We start from the raw sequence: 23,119 nt of genomic DNA, 5'->3' as shown, positions 1-23,119 counted from the left end.
CTCCGCGCCGCGTCCCCATAAGCCTTACACTCGCTCTCGACGGGTGTAAAGGATGGGGTTCCCACAAGTTATGTGGCGGAGACGCGCATCGTGATAGAGAATGTAACCCCTTAACTCTTTCATGCTGTAAGTTTTAGAATTCTTCTGCTGCTATTTAATTTAGTGTTTTGGTGACCCCTAGTTTTTTGTATTTATGGTGTCTAAGTTAAATAACTTTTTCCTTATCACTTTTTCATATCAGCATGATTTTATATACGCCTCTTATCTATTTATCTCTCCTATTTATAATATACTCTTTGTGTCCCAAAAGACGGTTTTGAGAGATCTGAGGGCCTCTCTACGACTGATGCTCCGTCCCATAAATATGGGGACCATCTCCAAACCTATGTATCTCTTAGCTGCCCCCCTTTTCTGACACCCCTTTTTCTTAGCTCGCCTCAAAATTATTCTATTTTGAGGTAGAGGAGAGGAGGCCGGATGACTAGTAACAAGATGATTATGGTTCGAGCTTGTGGCGTACCATGCGAATGTGATATGTCAGGGCTAATTAATATAGATTCTCAGTCTTATTTTCTCTATCCCTTTTTTAATGATTCCATCATCTTTTGTTTGCTTTTTGTTACGTCTTCTGCATACATCATGAGTGGGACATCTTCATAGATCTTATCCTCACGATGTCGCAAGATTTTTTTTTGAAATTCGTTTGTAAGACTATTATTAGCCACACATTCATTAAGTGATGACTTTGGTCTGGGGTTATTTTTTTTCCCAGCGTTCATTATTTTTAACATTTAGTCGACATTAAAGTCTTAATTGCTCCTATTCCTTGTCGACAGCCCTAATTCACTTTTAGTTTTTGTGATGATCTTCTTTGAAATTCTTTCACAAATTCGTGTTTTGGGTCTTAACTATCTGAGTAGTTTTAGTCACTCACATCACATGTCTCTTGCCCACTCACTAATTTAAACCCTTTTCCAGATCATTTTATAATAATTGAATTAGGATTGGTTCTAGGGGAACACACTAGTTACACTCTCATTACTCGAGAAATTATACACATTAAATTTTACTCTTTTTAGTGGGCTGGTTCCTGGTATTTTCCCACCTAATGGGGCAATGCCTGTTCTTGTCTTTTAGAACGCGAGATTTGCGTCAAGATCCTGATAAGGACCTTGGCCTTTTATCCCACTCGCGTTTTTATTACTGTATGAACCATTTGAGTTGGCCAGGGACCTTGTCATAAGCTCTGCCTGCTGAGAGGTAGATGTCACTCAGATCAACTTGTGAGTGTGCGGCCGTGTTGTCCATATTGATGTATGACCATTTCAAGAAAGAAACTCTTATAAGTAGAAAGAAGATCGACACGGATCTCTCCGTTTACACGAAAACAATGTTGTGATAACTCTGCTGACAAGTTTTATGTTTGTTCTGTGTGCTTGACAATTTTTTATTCTTATGGGGCTGTGCAGGGTGCCTGGGAGGGGGCTAGGCTGGGGATCCCTGGCAGGGAGTGGCTGCACAGGGGGACAGGCTGGGGGCCCCTGGCAGGGAGGGACTGTGTGGGGGTGCCCAGCATGCTGCTCTGCAGCACCCCTTCTATCCTTCCCAGTCCCTGCCATGGTGCCCTTCTCCCTTTCTCACAAATGGGATATTCCCACATGAGCCCCATGGCTCAGTACTGCGCTGGGCTGCTCCTCCCAATGCTGGCCGAGGAGGAGCAGTGGTGAGGTGGACACTGCACCCAGTACTGTCCTGTGCTAACAGTTCCTGGGGAGATGGCAATGGGAACTGGGGCTGGAGCTATTCAGGGTAAGTCTATACTGCACCTGGCAGCAAGGCTCCCGCAGACTTGTGCTAGTGCTGCTCAAGCCAGCATGATAAAAATAGTGAGGATGTGTCAGCTTGAGCTCTCAAACCTTCTGGGCTTGGCTACACTGGAGAGTGGCAGCACTGGTGGTGGGTTTACAGCGACCTTCTGGGCTTGGCTACACTGGAGAGTGGCAGCACTGGTGGTGGGTTTACAGCGCTGCAACTTACTCACTGTCCACACTTGCAAGGCACATACAGCGCTGCATCTCCCTGGCTGCAGCGCTGGCTGTACTCCTGCTCTGCCTAGGGTTTAATTGCAGCGCTGGTGATGCAGCGCTGCTCCGCCAGTGTGGCCACCAAAAGCGCTGTAATTGGCCTCCAGAGGTATTCAGAGGTATCCCAGAATGCTTGTTCAGCCACTCCCAACAGCACTGCAAATGCTGCAAATATGGCCACACTGCAGCGCTTTCCCTACACGGCTGTACGAAGACAGCTGTAACTCCCAGCTCTGTAAAGCTACAAGTGTCTGGGTCTGAGGTCAGTGGTAGCCGAGTCTCTGCTGCAGCCACAACATCCACACCACTAGTTCTGGCATGCTAGCGGGAGTCTGTCTATCTGGGCTGGGGACCCAATCCCAGCTACAGTATAGACATACCCCAAGGGCTCAGGTGTTGCAGTGCTGTGTATAGAAACACCTAACTAAGCACCCTGCAGCCCAGCAGACTCCTCAGTCCCAAGTTAAGTGTTCGGTTCTCTGTACAGTGTATGGGGAGAGAAAGGGGTTTCCAAAGGCCAGGACGTTAACTTGGGAGCAGCCTAAACTGGTCATTAGGAAATGCCAACGAGAGGGGTGGGGCCTGAGCCCAAGGAGAGTTGGTGCTGTATCTGCCCGGATTCACAGCTGTGAACCCTCTCCTGGAGTTAGGGCTGACCTGACACACCGTTCTCGCCAGAAAAAAAAAGGGTGGGGGGAGGTGGTGTCCTCTCTTATAACCAACAGCTTAGTGGTTATTGCACTCACCTGGACTGTCAGAGAGACAGGGTAAGTCCCTGCTCTGCCGTTCTCTTGCATGCCAGTTGGGTGCCATAACCGCCAGGCTATTGGGTTGGGACTCTCTAAATCTCTCCTGTTGATCATAGGGATCTGAAATGTAGGGCTGGAAGGGACCTTCAGAGGTCATCGCTTTCAGCTCCCTGTGCTGAGGTAGGACCAAGTAAACCCAGATTGTCTCTGATAGGTGTTTGTTCAACCTGTTCTTAAAACCCTTCAGTGATGGGGATTTCACAGTCTCCCTTGGAAGCCTGTTCCAGAGCTTAACTACTCTTAGAGTTAGGAAGTTTTTCCTAACATCTAACCTAAATCTCCTTCGATTGAGTCAACAATGTGATGCAGTTGAAAAGGCTAATATCATTCTCTGGTGTATTAACAGGAGTGCCAGACACGGGAAGTGATTGTCCTGCTCTAGTTGGCACTGGTGAGGCCTCAGCTGGAGTACTGCATCCAATTCTAGGTGCCACGCTTCAGGAAATAGGTGAACAAATTGGAGAGAGTCCAGAGGAGAGCAACAAAAATGATAAAGGTTTAGAAAACCTGGCTTATGTGGAAAGATTAAAAAAGCCAGGCCTGTTTAGTCTTGAGAAAAGACAACTGAAGGGGAACTGAAAACAGTTTTCAACAATGTTAAGGGCTGTTATGAAGAGGAAGCCATCAGTTGTTCTCCCGTGTGTGACACTCCTGTTAATACACCAGAGAATAATATTAGCCTTTTCAACAACTGCATCACATTGTTGACTCATTCATATGTGATCTAGTATATCCCCTAGATCATCCTTTTGAGCAGTACTACCGCCTAGCCAGTTATTTCCATTTTGTAGTTGCATTTGAATTTTCCTTCTTAAGTACTTTGCACTTGTCTTTATTTAGTTTTATCTTGTTGATTTCAGATCAATTCTCTAATTTGTCAGTTGTTTTGAATTCTAAATCTGTCTTCAACGTGCTCACAACCTCTCCTAGGTTTGTGTTATCTGCCTATTTTATAAGCGTATTCTCCACTCCATTATCCAAGTAATTAATGAAAATATTAAATAGTATCAACCCAGGACTGGCCCCTGTCGGACCCCACTATAAACACCCGCTTAGTTTGACAGTGAACCATTGATAATTGCTCTTTCACCAGTTGTGCACTCATAGTAATATTGTTAATAAACCCGTACTTCCTCGATAGGGATACTTCGAAACGGCTCCATTTCTAAAGCCACCTTGTCACCTGAATCTTCTTTTGGAATCACCTTTTGTGGCAGCCTAGACGACACTGGCATTCACATTCATTCTGTGCAGTTGGTTGTTCTGATAGTGAAGTTATAATTTGCCAGAGAGGAAGCCCATGGCTGCTCCAATGCCCCTAGTTGGCAGTTTGCAAATACGTCAATGGGGTGTTATCTGTAAAGATTGCAAATGAGGCTGCTGTAAGATAATGCTGAAACTTTTCTGTTACTGCCCAGACAAACGCTAGGCATCCCAATTTGAATGATTTGTATTTCCCGTCTTTCTTTTTTTTTTTTCAGATCTCTTTAAGCCCTGACTTGCATAAGCAATAACTCACTCCTTGCCATCTTGCTCCTGAACAAGAATAGCTCCCAATCCTTGTTGCTGGCATCAATGTACACTCTAAAGGGTAGTTCATAATCTGGATATACCGGGATAGGTGGTTGCACTAGGGGAGATTTCAGTTCTTCAAATGCTGCACTATGCACTCCATTTTACCTGGGCAGCTTTAGAAATTTTCTCACCTCCGGTGTTTCTCTTAGCAGTTCATTCAGTGGCAGAGCAACTTTAGCAAAGTGCTTAAGAAATCAACGATGATATCGGACAAATCCCAAGAACGTCTTGTACTGTAGCCACAGGTACTGGTCACTCCTCTACCACTTTCAGTTTCTCTGGATCAGTAGCCACCCTGCAGAAGACACTGTATGTCCCAGATAGGTCAAATACCACATGCAAGTATTGCAAATGTTTCTCAAAGGATTTGGAATATACAGTGATGTCATCTAGGTTCACCTCTATCCTGATATAACACTGTCCTCAGGAGCCAAAAAATCTTACTGCGTTATAGATGAAACCGCATTATATCAAACTTGCTTTGATCCACCGGAAGGCGCAGCCCTGCCCCCCCAGAGCACTGCTTTATATCTGAATTCATGTTATATGGGGTCACATTATATGGGGGTAGAGGTGTATAGTGAAACAGCATCAAAGTTCTCAGAGCCCAGGCAACGCTTTACCAATCTCTGAAATGTCCCCAGAGCATTACATAACCCAAATGACATTCTTGTAAATTCATAAAGTACCACGGGTGTTACAAAGGCAGTTTTTTCTTGGTCTTCTGGCACCATGGAAAGAAATATGCTGACATTAATGCCAGTAAGGAATCTTCAGTTCTAGTAAGGGACAGGTATTTTATGGGTGACTTGGTTCACTCTTCAGGAATCTACACAAAAGTGCAGTTTCCTGTCTTTTGTCTTAACCAGCACAGTGGGCACAGCCCATAGACCGTGACCCTCTTTAGCTTCCAGCACCTCTTTTATCCTTTCCTACGGCAGCTGATGCAAAGCGGGAGCAATTGCTCACAATCATTCCCTAACTGGAGGATGTACTGTGGTGGCTATGGTGTCCAGTATCTTGGTGGCACACCTGAAATCCACAGGATGTTGTGAGAAAGCTTTTCATGTTTCTTAATCAACTGTACTACTCTGCAGATGCTGAAGGGATTCCCAAGTCTATTTTCTCGGTCCAGGCTTATGGGTCTATCCTATCATCCTGGATCACTTGTCTGCAGGTATCCCACTTCCCAATCTGTTCCTCAGGCACCAAGGTGTTGTCCCTCCCAACCTATGCACATCAGATGCCTGGCCACATCCCAGGCAAATGCCTTAATCCCCGCACTACTGGGCATAATCAATAGCAGATCAGGCAGTTCAGTGTCTAAATCCTGTTGTGGAGCTAAGTCTGGGAATATAACATCACCCTTCCCTAACAGCACCTGCCGTTGTGTATGCCTGGCATGACTCCCACTCACCCTTCTGGTTCATCTCCTGCAATGGACCACTGCTGGGCCCCTCTGCAGCACCGCTGACTCAGGGAATGCGTGTTGCTGCAGCTGGACAGCAGGGGAAAGACACCAATCAGCCCGAGGGACTGTGTAGTGCTCAAAAAGGGCACGTGGCTATGACACCTTAACTCTACATTGCCTGGTTTGCCGATGTCTGTGTTTTGTTTGCTCTTGGAACAGCCACTTTTATCTGTGGGGGTCTTTCCTCTGCATGTCCTGGTTTGCCAGCCTTTGAGTAGGGTAATAAACTGTCCTGCTGTGGGAGGAGCGCAGGACAGTGCTGAGTGCCAGTTACCTCCCCTCCGTGGGGACAAAGTGATCTGTAGGTGAATGTGTAACCACTGTTAAACTGATCTTAACTTACTGCAGCTGTAGGGTGACCAGAGAGCAAGTGTGAAGAATCGGGACACTCTTCAGAGTAGGGGGTACAGGTGCCTATATAAGTGAAGGCCTCTAATACTGGGACGTCTGGTTACCCTACATATATATGTGCACCTGGGGTTAGTGTTGGTGCAGGGTCCAGCTTTCAGAAATGCCTGACGGTTGCCCTGAAATTCCCAGTCCTGCAATTGTGTTACCACAGCAGGGATAGGAGCACCGGCACATTAATTGCCCTGAAATGGGCTTTGGGGACTTCACAGATGGGAAGGCTCCTGTTCGATATTCTCATTTCTCACCTGCCATCCCTGTGTATTGTGAATCCCCCATAGAAATAAAGGCCTGGCCTGGACGAGGGAAGCTGGAAACAGCCAGTACCACTGGCATGTCCCCTCACCCCCTTCGAAGGCATAGTCATCGCTAGCATTTGGAGCTGAGGGATTCGGATGAAGCAAGACATCCAATATAGTTCTGTTACGTGCAACAAAGCCAGCTGGCTAAATGTGTGTGCAGGCCTCAGACGTTCCTTGGAGCGAGGGACTCTCAGGACGGCTCTCATGGGGAGCAGAACTACAGAACTGTCTGCACCATGGCTGCTGGGTGTGTGGCTCTGGCCTGCACATTTTGGAGCTCTCTGCTATACATTTTGGCCAATGTTTTAGAGCCTGAAGTTACTCACCTACAACATATTGAAGGTAAACTGGCCAGGGACAAAACCAAGACTGCTGTGAATGACCCTGAGATCATGGGAAGGGAAAACCCGAGCCTGACGCATCTCGGGGTGCATGCAAGGAGCTGTTGTGTCTCTGTCTTGCTTCTGAACTCCTCCTGCAGCCTTGGCAGCAGGCCTAGCTCATTTGCTGTCTTTCCACTGGCTCCTCCATACCCTTCCAACAGCTTGAATGGGATGCCATCCAGCTGCAGGGCGGGGTATCAGAACACACAGACAAAGCAAACGCAACTGCCCTGCTTTAGTCATCGGATAATTGCTGAAGTCATTTCACCCATCGCCAAGGTGTTCCAATAGCTTGGTATTTAAGCTGCATGTTGGCAAAGAATGCTCGCTTATCTTTGCGTGTAACGGTCCCTCGGATGGAAAAGCAGGAGGTTGCTCAGGAACTTAGCAGCCCAAATATGAAGCAGCATGTTTTCCATGTGAACACAGGTCCTAGGGCGTAGGTACTTAGCAGAAATAGCATTTACAAAAACAGAGAAATATTTTCCTTTTCTTCTTGCATGTATCACGGTGTGCCAGGCTCCCCAGTTCAGATAACTTTGTTTCCTTAGCACGCTGGCTTTGCTCTCTGACAGACACATTTACATTGCTTATCTGGGGTTTGGCTTTAATCCCGCCTTCCTGCCACATATAAAAGGAAGGGGGAAAGACCCGAGTTTCAGTTCTTCATCCAGGTGCCTCAGGAACTGAAGACCATTGCAGAATTAACTCTCTGGAAAAGCAGGCTCTCAATGGATTGGACAAGTCCACTTGCTTTGCACCCTATAGCTTACTACCAGCTGGTTGCGTTTCCATTTGCCGTTTCCTTTCGCTATCTCTGCACCTCTGGGTGTCTCTCGCTAAATGCCAGGTATGCTTTCATGTTTTCTTTAAATCCATGCTCATGAGCTTTGGTGGTGGATTCTAATCTAAATGCAGGTTTCACCAGTGATGCAATTTTGCTACCCTCTTTCCTAGGGAAGAGGGATGGGCACAGCAAGGATCTGGGAATCAAAACTCTCTGTATCTACTCATGATTACAACTGAGGGCTGGTCTACACTACGGGGGGAAATCGATCTTAGATACGCAACTTCAGCTATGTGAATAACGTAGCTGAAGTCGAATATCTAAGATCGGATTACTCACCCGTCCTCACCGTGCGGGATCGATGTCCGCGGCTCCCCCTGTCGATTCCGGAACTCCGTTGGGGTTGGTGGAGTTCCGGAATCGATATAAGCACACTCGGGGATCGATATATCGCGTCTAGATGAGACGCAATATATCGATCCCCGAGCAATCGATTTTAACCCGCCGGTACTGCGGGTAGTCTAGACGTAGCCTGAGTCACACTGTGACCTTATCACAACCTCTGTGTGTCTTGGTTTCACCCCATGTAATTAATCTTTGTCAAGTATTTTGAGATAAGTAGATGAACAGCCCTGGAGAATCACAAAGTATCATTAAATGCCTAAAGACCTGCAAGCTACAGCAGATCTGGCTTGAAGATGCAGAGATTATATGAATCTGAATCACAGGACATGTGCCAAGGAATCAGTGAAGAACTTGTGACCTTCAGGTGGGATTTTCAAAGGCACCTAAGTGACTCAGAAGCACAAGTCTCCCTGACTTGCAGAGGGGCTAGTGTTCCTGTTAGGTGATTTATAAAACCTCACCTCCGCAGGTGGGCATGGAGGCAGCAGTTGCGGGTTATAATCCGAGGAAAGAGTGGGGAGAGGAAATTAGTGCACCAAGTTCACTCAGGTCTTCTGGAGTTAATGGGACTTGCAGGTCAGTCAAGTGATACGGTAACTCCTTGCTTAACCTTGTTCCTGAAAAATGCAACTTTAAGCAAAACGGTGTTAAGTGAATCCAATTTCCCCATAAGAATTAATGTAAATAGGGGGGGGTTAGATTCCAGGGAATTTTTTTTTCACCAGACAAAAAACTATATATTATATAGATATACCCACAGCATACATTTTAAACAAAGAATTTAGTACTGTTCACAGCTATGATGATTCTGAAGCTTGGTTGAGGTGGTGAAGTCAGAGGGTGGAAGAGGGAAGGATATTTCCCAGGGAATGCCTTGCTGCTAAATGATGAACAAGCACTCGGTTGAGCCCTCAAGGTTTAACAGGGGCGGCTCTAGGCACCAACTAAACAAACAGGTGCTTGGGGTGGCATAATGCTGGGGCCCCAGCTCAAACTTAAGGCAGTATCCTGGGCTGGATCCTGACTGCCCCGGTGGGCAGTAACCAGCCTGTTGTTCCGCCACTGGGGTGTGGAGGGGCAAAGAGCTGGCTAAGTGGGGAGCGTGTCCCTGCTGCTCTCCCGCGGGCCTGCACAGTGCACTGGTGCCTGGAGTCTCCTTCTGCCTCCCCCCTGCAGGGGGCGAGCAACCTGGCAGAGAGCAGCAGCATCTGTCCAGCAAGCCCAGCCCCTCTTCCTTGACTCCTCCAGCCCCAGAGCTCTCTCCATTGCATGCCCCTTGGGCTCCCAGCTGGGCAGCCTCAGCGCTGGGAAAATGCCAACAGGGCTGGGTCCAGTGTGTATCCGAGCTCGTGGGGAGCTCTCTCACCCCAATGACTAGCGCCTTACCTATGGCAAGTACAGTAGTGCAGTAGGAACGTGACGTGAAAAATATTGGTCACTCAAATCACGATTACGTGTATGTACTGTGCTGCTCTATCAGCGCCATTCGCACTAATTTCTGTTTCATGTCAGTGCCAGTGGTTATAGGGCTAACATGCCAGGACAAAAACTAAAATGACTTTCCAGTGCTGCCTACCAGCAAGAAAGGGAGAAACGGCAAAAAGAATTAGGAGAATTATCTCGTACTTCAAAAAAGTATTTTAAAAAAGTTGACAATCAAGGAGAAAGCTCTAAGCAATGCATTGAAGGTGACTGGTCTTCATCAGTTGATGAATAATCAAACCAAAGATTATCTTCATCAACTGATAAAGATGAACAACAATCTGACCAAAGATTATCTTCGCTAACTGATAAAGATGAACAATCGCAATCTATCCAAAGATTTACTATTTCAGCTGAAGAGTCCAGAAACGAAGAACTGTTATCCAAATCTAAAACTGAAGAACAATTATTGGAAGGTGGAGAGACTGACACAGGATTGGATCCAAGTACATGGCTGACAATAATTACAGATGCAATGTGAATGATTATTGTAAAAAAACATCCTTCAAAATTAGATCCTACATTTGAATATCCATTTAATGAGCTGAATCATCTATTTATGCCATCCAGTATAAAGAAAAAAATGAAAAATGGGGAACAAATTAATAGCTCGTGGTTAGTGTATTCACAGACAAAGGTGTAGTTTTTTGTTTTTGCTGCAAACTGTTCTGTAACTCGGACATTCTTCTGGCAACTGCAGGTTTTAATGAATGGCAAAATTTGCCTCAGCATTTGAAAGAACATGAAACTTCAAAAAATCATTTACGCTCATTGACAAATTGGATTGAGCTGTCAAACAGATTACGTTCCGATACAACAATCGATGTGGTACAGCAATGTCAACTAAATTCAGAAATTCTACATTGGCAAGGTGTGTTGGAACGTTTTCTGGCAATCATTAATTTCCTAGCCGAACAGTGCCTCACATTCCGTGGATCCTCAGATATTTTATATGAGAATAACAATGGAAATTTCTTAAAATTGGTTTAGTTATTGGCAAAATTTGATAATGTTATGGCTGAGCATGTATGAAGAGTGAAAGTTGGAGAGATTCACACCCATTATTTGGGTAAAAATACACAAAATGAGATAATAGAATTAATTTCTAATGGAGTGCATAATGAAATTTTATCGAATTTGAAACATGCCAAATATTACTCAATTACAGTTGATTGTACTCAAGATCTGAGTAAAACCGAGCAAATGTCAGTAGTTTTATGATTTCTGAAAACTGATGAAAATGCAGAAGTGAAAATTTGTGAACACTTTCTAGAATTTATACCAGTGAATGAAACTACTGGGAATGCTCTCACAGATGTAATTCTACAGAAACTGGAACATTATGGAATACCTTTAGAAAATATGCACGGCCAAGGGTACGATAACGGTTCAAACATGCGAGGACGACATGTGGGTGTACAGCAAAGAATATTGAATTTAAATCATCGAGCTTTTTTCATTCCTTGCCATGTGCATTCACTCAGTCTGGTTGTTAGTGATGCTGCCAAATCTAAAGATGCCGTTTCATATTTTACCACAGTGCAAGCAATGTACAACTTTTTTAGTGCTTCCACACACTGTTGGGCAGTCTTGAAGAAGCATCTTGAACAAAAACTCACACTTAAACCTCTAAGTCAAACTAGATGGGAAAGCAGCATAGACGCTATTAGACCATTCCAATATTCATCAGTAGAGATTTACGATGCACTATTTGAAATAAACCAGGACTTGTCATATGATCCTTCATTTCAACATGAAGCTGAAACATTGGCTCAGAAAATGATGCAGTTTCAATTTTCATGTTGCATGGTTATTTGGCATAATATTCTAAATCAAATTAATTTGACCAGCTAAGTTATGCAGAACATAACCATAGACATATCCGAGGCAAAGAAGATTTTGAATAAAACTCTGGAATATTTAAAAAATACTGTTCAGATGAAGGATTTGAAGAAACTGTCAAAGAAGCAATAACAATAGCAGAGGATCTTGATTCTGAACTGATGTTTGCACCTGAACAATTCATTCATCCTTGGAAAAAAACAAGACAGTTTTGTTATGAGGCTCATGATGATCCTATTCTCGATCCAAACAAAAGGTTTAAAGTTGAATGTTTCTATTGTATTTTGGATGTAGCTATAACTTCCACTGAAGAAAGATTATCAGTTGCATGGTCATTGTGAAACTTTTGAATTTTTAAATGATATTGGAAATATTAAAAATCAGTTTTCCAAAGACGACCTCATGAAGCACTGCCAAAACCTACATTTAGCGCTCAGTACTGATAATGCTGCTGACATTGATTCAGTAGAAGTGGATGAATTAATAGATTTATCTGAGCTAATAAGTCCTAAAACGTCTCCTCTAAAAGTATTAGAATTTATAGCAAGAAATGATTTTTTCACTCCAAACACTGCTATAGCATTATACAGTCTTTTAACATTACCAGTATCAGTGGCTTCTGGTGAGCGCAGTTTCTCAAAACTGAAATTACTAAAAAATTATTTGAGGTCCACCATGTCTCAAAATCGTTTGTCAGGACTCGCATTAATTTCAATTGAAAGTACTATTGCAAAAAATTTAGATTTCACTGACTTATTAAAAGACAACGCAAGTGTAAAGAACAGAAAAATTCAGTTCATATAAATTCTTCTAATTTATGAGAAATTGGAAGACACTAGCATTTTTCATTACTGAATAGTTGAACCCAAATTGTTTGTAATTGTGATTTTGTTAAAATTAAATGTTAAAATTACACTAGTGGGAAATTGTTTTATTTCACTAACTACAAATTCTCTGTTTTAATTTTTAAAAAAATTTTAAACAGTCAAAACAAAACTGCAAAGTGCAAACGTGTAAAAGCAAAAAAAAGGGGGGGGGGGGCAGCCAAAAATTTTTTTGCTTGGGGCAGCAAAAAACCTAGAGCAGGCCCTGAGGGTTAACACATTGTTAATGTAGCCTCTCACACAAGGCAGCAACGCAGAGAGGGGAAACAGCATAGCATACAGAGACAGACACACACCCTGTGTGTGTGGGAGGGAGAGAGAGTTGCACACTGCCCCTTTAAGTAAGCTGACCCACTTACTTTAAGTGTCTTTAAGTGGATCAGGAAGTTGAGACAGCAGCTGCTGCCCCAAGCTCTCTCTGTCTCTCTCCCTCTGTGTCCCCTCCCTGCTCTATATGGAGAAGGGGTAAGCGGGGGGCAGGAGGAGTAGGGGGAAGAGGGACACTCTGACATTAGCCACCCCCTTTTCCCCCCACACCGCAAGCAGGAGTCTCTGGGAGCAGCTCCAAGGCAGAGAGCAGAAGCAGCACATGGCAGCAGGGGGATGGACGGCTGAACTGCTGGCAATTGATAGCCTGCTGGGCGGCTGCCGCATAGGGGGGCAGGGAGCTGATAGAGGGAGTTGATGGGGGGCTGACAGTCCCCCCTGGTTCCAGGCCCCCATCAGCAAGCTGCAATGGGCTGCTCTTCCTGCAAGCAGTGGACAAAGCAGGTGGGTGCCAAAAGACGTTAGAAGGGAACATTGCACAACTTTAAACGAGCATGTTCCCTAATTGATCAGCAACGTAACCATGAAACAATGTTAACCGGGATGACTTTAAGTGAGGAGTTACTGTACAATGAACCAAACAGAAAGCCAGCAACTGGATTCAATGCACAAGCCTACATTTTCAGAGATGCCAGGCTGCACCTCTCCCACCAGCATGTGACGGCACTGCAGGTCACCAGCACTTTTAGGAATCAAGTCACTTTGGGTTGGATGCCCAGGTTGGACAGTTTGGGCCAAAGCCTCCACTGAGGATTTGCCAGCCTGGAGAACACATACAAAGTTAAAATCAGAGAACTTCACCGGAACCCTTACTGTGTATCCACCATGGACTACAGTCCTCTGGAAAGCTACCTGGCTGACTAGCAGGGCAAACTCAGGGTATGTCTACACTGCGGGATTATACCAATTTTGCAGAAACCGGTTTTTTAAAACAGATTGTATAAAGTCAAGTGCACGCAGCCACAATAAGCACATTAATTCGGCGGTGTGCGTCCATGTACTAAGGCTGGTGGCGATTTCCAGAGCGTTGCACTGTGGGTAGCTATCCCATAGCTATCCTATAGTTCCCGCAGTCTCCCTCGCCCCTTGGAATTCTGGGTTGAGATCCCAGTGCCTGATGGGGCAAAAAACATTGTCGTGGGCGGCTCTGGGTACAGCCTCACCCCCTCCCTCCGTGAAAGCAGCAGACAACCATTTCGCACCTTTTTTCCTGGGTGATCTGTGCAAACACAATAGCACAGCAAGCATGGACCCTGCTGAGCTCAAGACAGCAATCATGGACGTTGTAAACACCTCGCACATTATTGTGCAATCTATGCTGAACCAGGAACTGCAAAACCAGGCGAGGAGGCGGTGACTACGGCAGTGTGGCAGTATAGAGAGTGCATGCAGGACATGGACACAGAATTCTCTACAACGTAGGCGCCCCGCACTTTGGAGATCTGCTGGCTCGATGGGGCAGGCTTCTACCATTTGAACCACCAGATTTGGGCCGGGAAACAAGCACAGACTGGTGGGATCGCATAGTTTGCAGGTTTGGGAGATTCCCAGTGCGTGCGAAAACTTTCGCATGCGTAAGGGCGACTTTCATGGAACTTTGTGACTGCTGTCCCCGGCCCTGAAATGCCAGCCCAATCCCAATTGTTATGAGAGCACAGCCTCACAGTTTTGAGAATCGCCGATTAGTGGCGCATCGAATAGCCTCTGAAGCTTGCAATGCGCAGCTACCAGTCAGTCAGGGAATCAATTTGGAGTCGAGAAATCTTACTGTGGGGGCTACTGTGATGCAAATAGCCAAGCTATACATTAAATTTGCTGCTACGCAAGGTTGTGACTCTGGGGAAATGTGCAGGTCATAGTAGGATGCTTTGCTGCAATTGGATGTTCCTAACTGTGATGGGGCAGGATAGATCGAACCAACATCTCCCTGTCTTGGCACCAGAGCCCAGGGGACCCCACTACATAAATCACACGAAGTACTTTCAATGGCTGCTGCAAGCACTGGTGGATCAAAAGGGACGTTTTCACACATCCAATTGGGATGGCCAGGAAGGTTCATGACGCTACGGTCTTCAGGGAACACTTATCTGTTTATAACGGCTGCAGCAGCAGGATTACTTCCAGACCAGAAAATACAGTTGGGGATGTTGAAATGCCTTGTAGTTATCCTGGGGACCCAGCTACCCCTGAATGCCATGGCTCATGAAGCCTACAGGCAGCTGGACAGTCGGCAGATTGTTTAACTACAGGCTGAGCACTGTGGCGAGGTGGTTAGAATGGTGCATTGGACCGTTTTAAGGTGCACTTGCGCACATACTGACTCGCTTAGACTCAGCACAAACCAGTGTCCCCATTCGTTAATGCTTGCTTGCTTGTGTGCTCCCACAATCTCTAGTGAGAGTAATGGGGAGCTTTTATGGGCGGGGTGGGAGGCATGAAGGCAAAACACTTGGCCGCTGATTTACACGCAGGCAGACACCAGGGCAATTAGAGAGCAACACCAGAAGCCGGTGCTCATCGAGGAGCTTTGAAAACGAGTTCTATCACGCGGCCAGGTCGGATTGTCGACTGTTTGTTTGTTTCCCCATTGTGGAACCTCCCTTGATGTGACTCATTCCTGTAAGCAACTTCACTTCCCCCTGTCGATCACAAGCTGCCTTAATGGAAATAAATCACTATCATTTTAAAAATCATCTTGTATTCTTTATTCTAATTCATTATAAAAGACGGAGAGATACTGAGCAATGTTATGTGCACGCGAGGTGTGTTTGGGACGAGAGGAAGTAGGCGGAAAGGACTTAAAGGCCACTAAGAAAATTTCATAATAATGACACCTTATTTGGGGGACTGATGCTAGCGTGGAAGATCGTGGTATAGGGGCGGAGTGACAGACGTCCTCCACACTGATATTCTTACTCGATCTCGCGCGTGGCTGAGTGAGGCTTTAGCAAGAACCATGGTGAGTGTGTGAGGTGGCTACACGGGGCTGCGCGCACTCGTGATCCTGCTTAGCCATTTCTGAAAGCTCCACATACGCCGGAGCATGTCAGTTGGATCACACAGCAGCCAGAGTTGTCCTGCCACGCTGATCTTCCTGCGGATGCACACCTCTCATCTACAGTAGCCCCTCTGTCCTACACGGTCAACTGGCATCTTTCCTGAACTTTGCTACCATGTCCTTCACTCATTCAGATGGCTTCTTCTTGCGGTCACTTTTCCTCATGATTTCCGAGAACATTTCTATCGTCTAATGTCTTGTTTTCTGGCCGCATCCTATGCAGTAGCCTATATATGCGCTCGTGGATGGAGTTTGGGAGGCTTGAAATTTGCAGAGCGAAGTAGACAGAGGAGGGAAAAAGGAGAGAAGCTATTAGTAAATGCTCAGATCATTTTTAACAGACATATAATGCTTGTAGTTCTTTCATGGAGTGTTTTAGAAACATTATCACAGCTTAGCAATCATGTTAGTGATTTCACTATCAGAGGTCTGCAGTATTTTAGACATTGAGCTTAATATTGAGTTGCCTGCGGCTCTGGTCAGTCTAGAGATCATCACCAGACAGCCAGGCTGTCCGGCAGCAAATTCGGCTTGATGTGCCATAATAGCCTTGTCTTTTGACTTCCTGCGCCTTCATATATCCCGCGCCCTCCTTACACAAACATAGCAAGCCAAAGTCGTCAGTGCTGCTTCTTTCCTGTTAACATGCGCAGTAGCAGAAACACCGCCCCACTCCAATTTCATCTGGAATTGATCGTTTACCTTCCCCTGCCACTGCGTGGCTGATATCATGGAAGATCACTGCTAAGCACCCCCCTTTCACGTACCTTCCACCGCTGTTGAGCTCAGATGTTTCACACTAGTCAGGAAGATCCCTGTAGCGCAAATGCGAAAAAGTCTTAGCACCCAATCACTTCCTCCCTTCCCCCCCGTCTGGCTACGTGCAGGGAAGAATTTTTATATAAGCAAGAACAATCATTGTCCCGAGTAGAAATGGCCATCTTCTGTTCCCTTAAATTCACATACTGATACACATGACGTGATACTCACTCTCCTGAGGACTTTACACAAAGCGAGAATATAGATAGAATGTGTTTTCGCAGTTTGATATGACCAGCAATACACCAGGCCATCGCAGCTAGGCTTGTCATGCAATGATAGCCAGTATTACTTGATACATGATATCGGCGTGTCCAAGTGTGCCATACCATGGAGAACGGAGTAATACAGGCTGCCCTGCCCCAAGAAACCTTCTGCAAAGGCCTTTTGGGCTACCTCCAAGAGGAGAGCTTCATGGAGAGCTGTGTCCCTGGAAATTTCCGCTCATTCCGCCAGACATGTTACACAGACTTTTCCAGTAATGTTACTGGTGCGAATGCTTCCCAAGCTCAGGGCAAAATTAATCATTAAAAAGACGCTTGCTCTTAAACCATGTTTTTTTTACAAGGTACACTCCCAGAGGTCCCTTTATGGCTTCATTGTGTGGGGTATGGCTTGGGAGGCTGGGAGGTAATTCCATCAGGGTGAGTAAAAGCTCCTGCTGTTGGGGAGAACGAAGTGCTGTGTGCTCTCTCCAAGCTCATCCTCCTCTTCTCCTCCTCATCTTCCCATCGCAGAAATCCTTAGCATGGCTAGAGATTACAGCTCCACCTCGGAATCCACGGACAGGGTAGGGTACTGATGGCGGACCCCTCGAGAATGCATGCAGCCTCAGCGTAGAAGCGGCATGTTTTCGCCCTGCCTCGACTCCATTTGCTTCTTTGGTTTTCTGGTAGGACCTGTCTGAGCTCCTTAACTTTCACACGGCACTACGAGTCCCCTGCGGTGGCCTCTCTCCATCATGGCCTTGGAAATTTTTTCAAATATTTTTTCATTTCGTCTTTTGGAACGGAGTTCTGTTAGCACGGAATCCTCTCCCCATACAGCGATCAGATCCAGTACCTCCCGTGCGGTCCATGCTAGAGCTCTTTTTCGATTCTCAGGAGAGTGCACTGTGACCTGTGCTGATGAGCTCTGCGTGGTCACCTGTGCTGGTGAGCTCTCCACGCTGGCCAAACAGGAAATGAAATTCAAAGTTCACAGGGCTTTTGCTGTCTACCTGGCCAGTGCATCCAACTCCAGATTGCTGTCCAGAGCAGTCAAAATGGTGCACTGTGGGGTAGCTCCCGGAGGCCAATACCATCGAATTGTGGCCACACTAACCCTAATTCGAAATGGCAATACCGATTTCAGCGCTACTCCCCTTGTCAGGGAGGAATACAGAAATCAGTTTAAAGAGCCCTTTATATTGATATAAAGGCCTTCGTTGTGTGGATGGGTGCAGGGTTAATTCGGTTTAACGCTGCTAAATTTGGTTTAAACGCGTAGTGTAGACCAGGCCTCACAAGTGGCACCTGTCTCATTGGGAGGTTGGGAGAGTTCCCACAGGCCCAAAGCGTTGGCTCACAGAATTGGCATCCTCCACCCTGTCAGTCACAGCAGCGATCAGGTTAGATGCGTATCTAGGCTGCACAGGTACCCAGCCTCTAACGGGTGGAGGAACAGGAAACTATGGGCAGCTAAAGCAGAGAAAAGCGTAAGACGATGCTGGTGGGTGGTGAGTCCCTGGAGATCAGAGAGCTGGCAGTGCTCGTGATGATCAGCAGCATGGTGCTCTGTTAGGGTTGGGAAATTACCCAGGAAGGCACAGCTTCAAATGCTCTGAGGGTTTCCCTCTCCCCCTGAGTGAGTGCCAAGCTCTGCCAGGAAGAACTGAGCACAGCAGTGTGGGAATGTCTCACCTGCTGCCCAGGACAGTGGCAGGGGTTCAGAGAAGAGTGTGTGACCAAGATGGGTGATGTCAAACACAGCCGCACTGGCATGGGGAACTAAGCCTCCCGTTGGCCAAGGGACGATGTTGTGGCAGGGCTGGCTAAAGAGCAGGGCTACACTGGTGAGTTTGTAAAGATTTAGAGACAAAATGTACTTAACCCTGAGAATCACCAGCTATTGCTGGCATTGAAGAGCCTCCAAGGAGGGAACCCAGCAGGGCTTGGGTGGAGGCAGGAGAGCACACCTGGAGGAAACACAGCATTTGGCCAGGTCTGCTTTAGGGTTGGTGGAGGGATGAGTCTGGAAATGAAGCAAGAGGAAGGTAGTGCCATGAGCTGTCTGGTCCTCAGGGACCGTCTGTTAGACCACTGAAGCAGCGCTGACAAGGGAGGAGGGAGGGCGGCGGAAGGGGCAATCTGTACAAATGCAAAAAGCTACAAGGGATGGCAAAGTCACCCCAGGAGAGAATCGAGAGCCCCACCTCACCCGCAGGCTGTCTTGTCTTAGTGCTGGGCAAGGGCAAACCCACTGAACCTCCGCGGCCTCAGAAAGCCTTTGCAAACATTTCTGATTTCTTCTAGGTACGTCTTGCTCCTGGTGGGAGGCTGCCTTCTAGCGTGTGCTGCCATGGGATGGTACACCCTGCTGCTCTTCATCCCCACCTTCTGCTCCGTGGCCATTTTCCACTCAGTCAGCCCACTGCAGGTCCACACGTGGGCATTTGTGCTCCAGATGTCCTGGCAGACTCTCTGCCACCTGGGCCTGCACTACAGAGAACATTATCTGCAAGGAGCCCCATGCATCAGGTATCAGGCAGCAATGCACAAGCCCACCTGTTTCCTCAAATGACACAGCCTGGGCCAGATTTTGCATCAAGACTTGTCCAGATTTTTCTGGGCTGTATGGGCATAACTGACAGCAGAATCTGTGTGGTCCCTAGGGGCAGTCATACTCCCCTGAGGACAGTCCGTGTCTCTTAACACCATGCATTCTCTTTTCACATGAAATGCTATAGCAAGCTGTCCCCATATTTCACAAAGCTTGTCTTTCCTATATCTGCTTCAGCATTCTAGGGAGAAGATTCCCCCCACTGTTTAACAGCCTGGTTTTTGCCTTTTCTGTCTCATGCTCAGCACTTTCCAGAGTCATTAAGGGCTAAAATCAGGTGGCTCCTACTTTTCCATATACCTTTCCAGATGTGAAATGTTCATGACCTTTCCAGCATTCGCTCGCCAGCTGGGCACTCAGCATCCCCCCAGGACAGCACTGACGGTGGTGAATCACTTCTCGTCCATCAGGACGTCAGTCTGCTCCCATCCCTGTTCTGACTCAGCTGTCCCACTTTGGCATCCCACGCTCTGACTGTGCACTGGGTCCGGCCAGCTCCTCCTGGCAAGATGCAGGGTGCCAGGCATGTTCAGGGGAACAGATGGAAGTGGAGCAGGCCCACTGCAAATAACCAGGCAGTCACTAAGCATGCTGAGGCTTTAAGGTCCGGGTGTGTGGTGTGGATATTGAGGTTGGTACCACATGTGGCTCATGGCGTCAACTGGTTTTTGCAGACATGCAGCAGGGTTGGCTCAGCCATCTGTACAGCTGTGTAATGCAGGAAAATGGGAGAGGCAGGGCAGTGGTTAGTGGCTGCTTATTAAATTGTGTTTGCAACACAGAGAGGGAGGCTGAGGCAGAGCTCCGCCCGCTTTGACCTGATGTTTATACAGGCTAGGTCCAGCCCCATGCAGCCAGAACATGTCTCGATCCAAGCCAGCACAGACGGGGCTGATGCTGCAGCTGCCCCCTGGCAGTAGTGACTGGAACAGAACTGTGTTCTGGCACTTTCACAAGGTCGTGCCGCATGGAGGAGGCCATGTCGCTCTCAGGAGCCCTCCGCACAGCGTGACCTCACATGCAGCATCACTGTGTGTCCATTCAGGGCGACATCAGCCCTGGCGTGCACTACGGGACCCCGCTCACCGCCAATCCGCTTGCTTTGTCCCCTTCTTGCAGGTTGACAATCGCCCTCTCGTCTCTCATGCTGCAGACGCAGAAGGTCACATCGCTGGCTCTGGATATCCACGAAGGGAAGGTGACTATGGCAGCAGAGTGGGGGAATGGGAGGGAGCCACTGCTGCGGGCGCTGCCTCTATGCAGCTACCTGCTCTTTTTCCCTGCCCTGCTGGGAGGCCCGCTATGCTCCTTCCGGAGATTTCAGGTCCAGATCCAGGGCTCGTGCACTTCACTCCCCACACCACCCTTGAGAGTTGCAGGTCAGAAGTGCCTTTGTGCCCTGGCTCTGCACCTGCTGAGAATGGCTGTGAGGAGCTGTGTGGCCCCACTAGCCCTCATGACGGACTGCACAGGCTTTGACTGCGTGTACGTCATGTGGCGTTCTGCCCTGCTCTTCAGACTGGCTTATTACTCCCAGTGGGTGCTCGACGAGGCTCTTCTCAGGGCAGCGGGCTTTGGGCTGGAGCTTGGCCATGTCCCCGGTGGAGAGGCTGCCTGTGGCGACCTCTCTGATGCAGACATATGGACCTTGGAGACCACCAACAGAATAGCCCTCTTCACCAGGACCTGGAACAGGAGCACTTCCCGGTGGCTGAGGAGACTCATCTTCCAGCGCAGCCCGGCCCAGCCCCTGTTGGCCACCTTTGCCTTCTCGGCCTGGTGGCACGGGCTTCACCCAGGGCAAGTGTTTGGCTTCTTGTGCTGGGCAGCGATGGTGGAGGCCGATTACCGGATTCACCCTTTTCTCCGTTCACTTGCAAAGTCCTGGCACACCAAGGTGCTGTATCATGCCCTGACCTGGGTCCAGACCCAGCTGATTATTGCATACATCACGGCTGCGGTGGAGATGAGGAGCTTCTCTGCACTCTGGCTGCTGGGCGCCTCCTACAACAGCTTCTTCCCTCTCCTGTACGGTGTTTCACTGCTGTGGCTGGTCGCGAGAGCCAAAGAAAAATCTGTCTGACTCACACTGTTCTCTCCTGCTCCCCCCAGCTATTCACCAGGAGCCATAGAGAACGTAGGAGAGATGGAGATTGTCCCCTTGGTAGGGAGAGGTCTTCTCTAGGTCTAGGTATGCCCCTAGTCCCCCCTAAATCCATCATCTCATCACATAAGATAGACTCTCACATTCTAAGGCCAGGAGGAACCATCCTGGCTGACCTGCCCCATAGCACAGACACAGAACCTCACTCAGTGATTCCCGCATCCGACAAATAACTCAGGGTTGGATCAGAGCATATCTTTTAGAAGAAGACATCCTGTCTTGACTTAAAGGGTCCGAGTGATGAAGAATTTAGCATGTCTCTAGGTAATCTGTGACATTGATCAGACACTCTGACTGTTAAACATTTGCATCTCATTTCCATTTTGAACTTTGTTGTCTTCACCTTCCAGCCACTGGGCCTTGCTAGAGGGGAGAGATGGGGATTGGGGGAGGAGTGTCCATGTTGTCCTTTCGTTTGAACCAGTCCTTATATGGCAGGACTCAGTTTCATTTATGTGATTGGAGCTGGTCTGCTAAATAGTCCATGAAGAATGAAGTCCCCCCAGGCCCTGGGTGTCTGAGCAAGGTGGCGCTATTAGCAGATAGGACTCCTGAAAAAGACCCACTGATAACTTTGGGCACATCTACACTGCAAAAACACACCATGGCAGCGAGGCTCAGAAGCCAGATCTACAGACTCAGGTTCAGGGGGCTTGCGCTATGGTGCTAAAAATAGCAGTGTAGCCATTTCTGCTTGGGCTGGTGCCTGGGCTCTGAAACCGGGCAAAAGGGGTGGGTCTCAGACCCCAAGTTCCAGGCTGCATGGGAACAGCTACATAGTTATATTTACCACAGTAGCCCGACGCTGAGTCTGTGTACCCTGGCTCTGAGACTTACCACTGCTGTTGGGCTTTCCTGGCAGCACAGACTCTGCCTCACTCGCCGTGTGACCAGCAGAGCCCGCCCTTTTCAGCAAGAGAGTCCAGGGTGGAGAAGTCCACGTTCTGTCCTGGGCGCTAGCCATGAGTTCCCTGGGGCTGCACAACGTAACTGAGGGTGCAGGATGGCTCAGTGTCTAACTGCACCCCTTTGGGGTTCCTCTTAACAATACAAAACAGAACCTGCTCCAGTCCCAACCCAATAAACTGGGAAAATTAAGCTAGGGTGACAGATGTCCCGATTTTAGGGTCTTTTTCTTATATAGGCTCCTATTATCCCCCCACCCCCGTCCCCATTTTTCACATTTGCTGTCTGATCACCCTAAATTAAGCACCACCCCAGGGTGACTCTAAGAGGCGATATTTTCCCTCTCACAAGCACTGAGTCTGTGCATTGCAAAGAAAACGGTGAATAAAAAGGGGAAGGAACCCAGCATTCATCTGGGAAAACACCCCAACCATGATTCGAAAGTATGTGACCACAAGCCAACACGCACCCCAGAGTACATTGGGCCGTGTCCTTTGCCACAGTGTGAAAGTCAGATGAACAAATGCTCCTTTAACCTGCCATTCCTCTCCCCCTCCCCCCCACGGCACCCCACTCACAGGTGCTGTCCTTGG

The 23,119-nt window shown here is 47.5% G+C and overlaps 1 protein-coding gene across 1 annotated transcript; it reads left to right on the top strand.

Moving 5' to 3' along the window:
• The first annotated feature begins 7,763 nt into the window (after positions 1–7,763).
• MBOAT4 (membrane bound ghrelin O-acyltransferase MBOAT4) lies at positions 7,764–21,539 on the top strand. Its single transcript, XM_032769475.1, has 3 exons — positions 7,764–7,882; positions 19,150–19,374; positions 20,576–21,539. Exons 1-3 carry the CDS (start codon positions 7,764–7,766, stop codon positions 21,537–21,539), a joined length of 1,308 nt encoding a protein of 435 aa, XP_032625366.1.
• Positions 21,540–23,119: the final 1,580 nt, after the last annotated feature.

Source organism: Chelonoidis abingdonii, chromosome 5, assembly GCF_003597395.2.
Source record: "Chelonoidis abingdonii isolate Lonesome George chromosome 5, CheloAbing_2.0, whole genome shotgun sequence".
NCBI lineage: Eukaryota > Metazoa > Chordata > Testudines > Testudinidae > Chelonoidis > Chelonoidis abingdonii.
The sequence above is the reverse complement of the archived record's forward strand: the minus strand, read 5'-3'. Positions and strand labels throughout refer to the sequence as shown.

Coding starts and splice junctions, on each gene's coding strand:
- MBOAT4 (XM_032769475.1), top strand. CDS start 7,764: ATGGATTGGACAAGTCCACTTGCTTTGCACCCTATAGCTTACTACCAG. Junction 7,883..19,149: donor TGTCTCTCGCTAAATGCCAG/GTATGCTTTCAT, acceptor GATTTCTTCTAG/GTACGTCTTGCTCCTGGTGG. Junction 19,375..20,575: donor CAAGGAGCCCCATGCATCAG/GTATCAGGCAGC, acceptor CCCTTCTTGCAG/GTTGACAATCGCCCTCTCGT.